The sequence below is a fragment of the Apaloderma vittatum genome, unplaced genomic scaffold, assembly GCF_000703405.1.
Source record: "Apaloderma vittatum isolate BGI_N311 unplaced genomic scaffold, ASM70340v1 scaffold11205, whole genome shotgun sequence".
Taxonomy (NCBI): domain Eukaryota; kingdom Metazoa; phylum Chordata; class Aves; order Trogoniformes; family Trogonidae; genus Apaloderma; species Apaloderma vittatum.
The window spans coordinates 5,780-9,518 of record NW_009718801.1 but is presented as its reverse complement, the minus strand read 5'-3'; the positions used below and the strand labels follow the sequence as shown (position 1 = coordinate 9,518).

The 3,739-nt window shown below is 52.3% G+C and overlaps 1 protein-coding gene across 1 annotated transcript; it reads left to right on the top strand.

Moving 5' to 3' along the window:
* The first annotated feature begins 1,938 nt into the window (after positions 1 to 1,938).
* LOC104274685 (olfactory receptor 6N1-like) lies at positions 1,939 to 2,838 on the top strand. Its single transcript, XM_009870384.1, has one exon. It carries the CDS (start codon positions 1,939 to 1,941, stop codon positions 2,836 to 2,838), a length of 900 nt encoding a protein of 299 aa, XP_009868686.1.
* Positions 2,839 to 3,739: the final 901 nt, after the last annotated feature.

The window sequence follows — 3,739 nt, the reverse complement described above, 5'->3', positions numbered from 1 at the left end:
TCAACTAGATCAGGCTACTCAAGGCTCCGTCCAACCTGGCCTTGAACACCTCCAGGGAGGGGGCAGCCACGACATCTCTGGGCAATTTATTCCAAAGTCTTGCCACCCTTGTACCCTTCCTAAGATCTAATCTAAATCTATTCTCCCTCAACTTATACCCATTTCCCCTTGTCCTATCAGCGGACGCTCTTGTCAAAAGTCCCTTCCCAGCCTTCCTGTAGGTTCCCTTCAGGTATTGGAAGGTAGCTATTAGGTCCCGCTGAAGTCTTCTAGAACTTTTCCAGACTGAACAATCTCAGCTTTCACAGCCTGTCCTCATAGCAGAGGTGCTCCAGCCCCTGGATCATCCTTGTGGTCTCCTCTGAACATGCTCCAACAGATCCATGTCCCTCTTTATGGTGGAGGCACCAAAACTGGACGCAGTATTCAAGGTGGGGTCTCACAAGAGCAGAGTAAAGAAGGTGGCAGTGGCATTCAAATCTCTTGTCCTCAGCAGCTACAGCAAAAACATCTCTCTCTAGTGGGCCATCCTCTCCTGCCTTTACTTCTGGGGTAGAGACAGAGAAGCTTCTCCTAAGGTGCAAGTCCGAGGATCTAGAAGAAGTCCCAGCATAGGAGCAACCTCCCTTGGAGGACGCAGGACTTCAAACTCAAAGTACAACATCAATGGATAGATCAGGAGGGGTGGATGGATAGATGGAGGGATGGATGGACAGGTGAGCAGATGGATAGTTGGATGGATGGGTGATCGGGAGCACCACCCCTGCCTGGAGGTATTGGTGAGGTTTACAGCAGCTCAAAGCTGCCATCCCAACAGGGAGCAAATTAGATTGCTTTCACTGTGTGTAATCCCTAGAAAGCTGAGAGGCAGAAAAAACAGCTCTGGGAGACTGAAACATGCTTTATACCCCAGGACACTGCACAGAGCAGAAGAAGACGTTTGGGTGCTGCTGGAGACTCTCGTCGTAGCTGCTTGGAGAAAGCTGCAAGGGCAGCGCAATGCCTGAGCCCCGACTCAGAGTTTGGATGTAGGTGAGACCCTGACCTTGGTCTTCACTCTCAAGCAGCATCAGCACAGAGATCTTCACACTGAAGGGGGGTGCTGGGGGATGCTGGGGCAAGCCTGGGTGTTGCTATTTAGTGAGTGGGTCTTTGTCAGTGGATTGCCCCTTCCTCCCTGCACAAAATCACCTTTTCTCCCCAAAGAGCTTCAAATTAGGAGCTTTTAGACATTCACTTATACAATGTCATTGCATGGTCCCTTGAGCATCTCAGCTTGTAATCCCTGACCTGGACCTGGGACAGGAAAAAGGGGAAATTGTCTCTTCCTAAAATAAGAATTGAGATATCTGATGCTGTGCAGTACCAATCTTTTTTTTTTTTTGGGGGGGGGGGGGGGGGGGGGGGGTTGAGGCAGTGGTGAGAAAGAGTGTTGTGTACTTTCACTGATGGATCTCTTGGGCAAGGGGGAGATGCTTTTTTTGCCTCTCTGTTCCACAGCTTTCCCGTCGTAGAGCAAAGGATTTCAGTCCTTGAAACGTCAGCGGCGTGCTCAGGGGAGAACCGTGAAGGCAGGAGACGCAGCAGAAGGGCTTTGTGAGCGCTGAATTAGGAGTTTTGTCCCACAGTGACAATGTGAAACAGTTCATGGGCCGGATCAGAAGCAGACTCTCACCCAGGAAAAGCTGTTCTTCACCTTTCCCTAGTCGGGGAACCCTTCACAGGCCCAACGGTGCTACAGAATGGAATCACTTGCTCTTCACATTCAAAGTCCTTTTTAAAGGTTTGTTCACACATTCTTTCCAAATAGAATACAGGTATGTCCTTCATTAAATGTGTCCCTCTTCAAAATGGGGCAAAAAAGAAGACCAAATTGTGTTGGTGATGGAGAAAGGACAAGATAATGGGACATCAGCATTGGGGTTCCTCCTGGTGGGAATGGGGGATGTCCCGGTGCCCCAGGCAGGGCTCTTCCTCCTCTTGCTCATCATCTACTTGGTGACTGTGCTTGGGAACATCCTCTTCGTTGTGCTGGTGGTGGCAGAGCAGTGTCTGCACACTCCCATGTACTTCTTCCTGGGCAGTCTCTCCTCCTTGGAGACCTTCTACAGCTGCACCATCCTGCCCTGGCTGCTGGCCAGCTTGCTGACTGGGCGCAGGACCATCTCTGCTCACGGCTGTGTGGCTCAGTTCTATTTCTTTGCCGCTTTTGCAACTACTGAATGTTACCTGCTGGCAGCCATGTCCTATGACCGGTGCCTGGCCATCTGCCAGCCCCTGCTCTACGCAAGCCTCATGACCTGGAAGGTCTGTCTCCAGCTGGTGGCTGGGTCTTGGCTACTGGGATTGCTGGTCTCCACAGTACTGACTTCTTTCTTGCCCCAGTTACAGTTCTGTGGCCCCAGGACGATCGACCACTTCTTCTGTGATTTTACCCCGTTGCTGGAGCTTGCCTGTGGGCACACCAGCACAGCCACACTTGTGGCTTTCATCTTTGGCTTCTTGGATGTGGTCTTCCCCTTCCTGTTCACGCTGGCCTCCTATGTGTGCATCATAGCTGCCATCCTGAGGATCCCATCCAACGTGGGCAGGCAGAAGGCCTTCTCCACCTGCTCCTCTCACCTCACCGTCGTCACCGTTTTCTACGGCTCCCTCTTTGTTGTCTACGTTGTGCCCAGGACAGCCCCGCTGCGGCAGCTCAGCAAAGTGTCCTCCTTCTTCTACACTGTCCTCACGCCCCTGGTCAATCCCCTTATCTACAGCCTGAGGAACAGGGAGGTCAGGAGGGCCCTGAGGAAAGGACTCCGGAAAGCCCTGGCCTCCATCCGGACTTTGTAGTTTGTATTAGACCGTGGTGTAGAAGCAGTCCCTCTCTGAACTGCTGAGGATGAAGCGTGGGAAGGTGCATGTTGCACACCAGGTATCCTCCAGATCCCTGTGCCTCGTGGGTGTTTGTGAGACAAAGGATGATGGGGGGGGCCAGTTCCTTAGAGATCTTTTTTTTTTTACTTAGAAGAAAGTCCCTGCTTGCGTGTATCATGACCATGAATAAAAGTGTGTACTTTTCCACTGGATGATCTCTGCTTTTCTTGTGGGGATAAAAGAGGACTCAAGCTCAAAATGAGAGCTGGCATTGTCCGAGTGTGGGTTCCTCTGGGGCTGCTCATCTCTGACTTGAGCAAACCGAGGTGTGTGAGGACGAGGAGACAAACAGAGGCGTTGGGGAATGGGAGGGCACCTGAAGGGGGTCTTGTTTCCCCACCGTGGTCAACAGCACTCCTGCCTCTGAGCAGGGCCATCTATGACAGGTGGTCTGTGATTCAGCCCATCCAGAGGTCAATGCTAACAGAGGCCTCACGCAGTCTGCCTCCTCGGGTGGTCCAGTGCAACTGAAGAAGGATTTCTGTCTGGCACGTCCACCTGGGGAGAGGAACCATCTCTCAAGTCTGGCTCCTGCCAAGAGTCCTCCCCTCACTTCTCTTGCAGCATCTGGAGTGACTCCAGGAGGAGGTGAACATGCCCATGGTGGGGACACCTGTCCACCCTCAGCAGAGAGACCTTTTCTATCCCATGGGGACCAGAGTCCCAAGGCTTGCTATATCCTTGCTTGGTGATCCTGAGCTTCAACAGCTCTCCAAACTTTTCGTCCTGATGTCACTTGTCTCATGAGATCTGGCCTTATGATACAGCCAAGGATGTCACTCTGGGCCTGATGGGCCAGGAGAGGTGGCCAGCTCCA

Excerpts from the sequence above, each read along its gene's own strand:
- LOC104274685 (XM_009870384.1), top strand. The coding sequence starts at position 1,939 with ATGGGGGATGTCCCGGTGCCCCAGGCAGGGCTCTTCCTCCTCTTGCTC.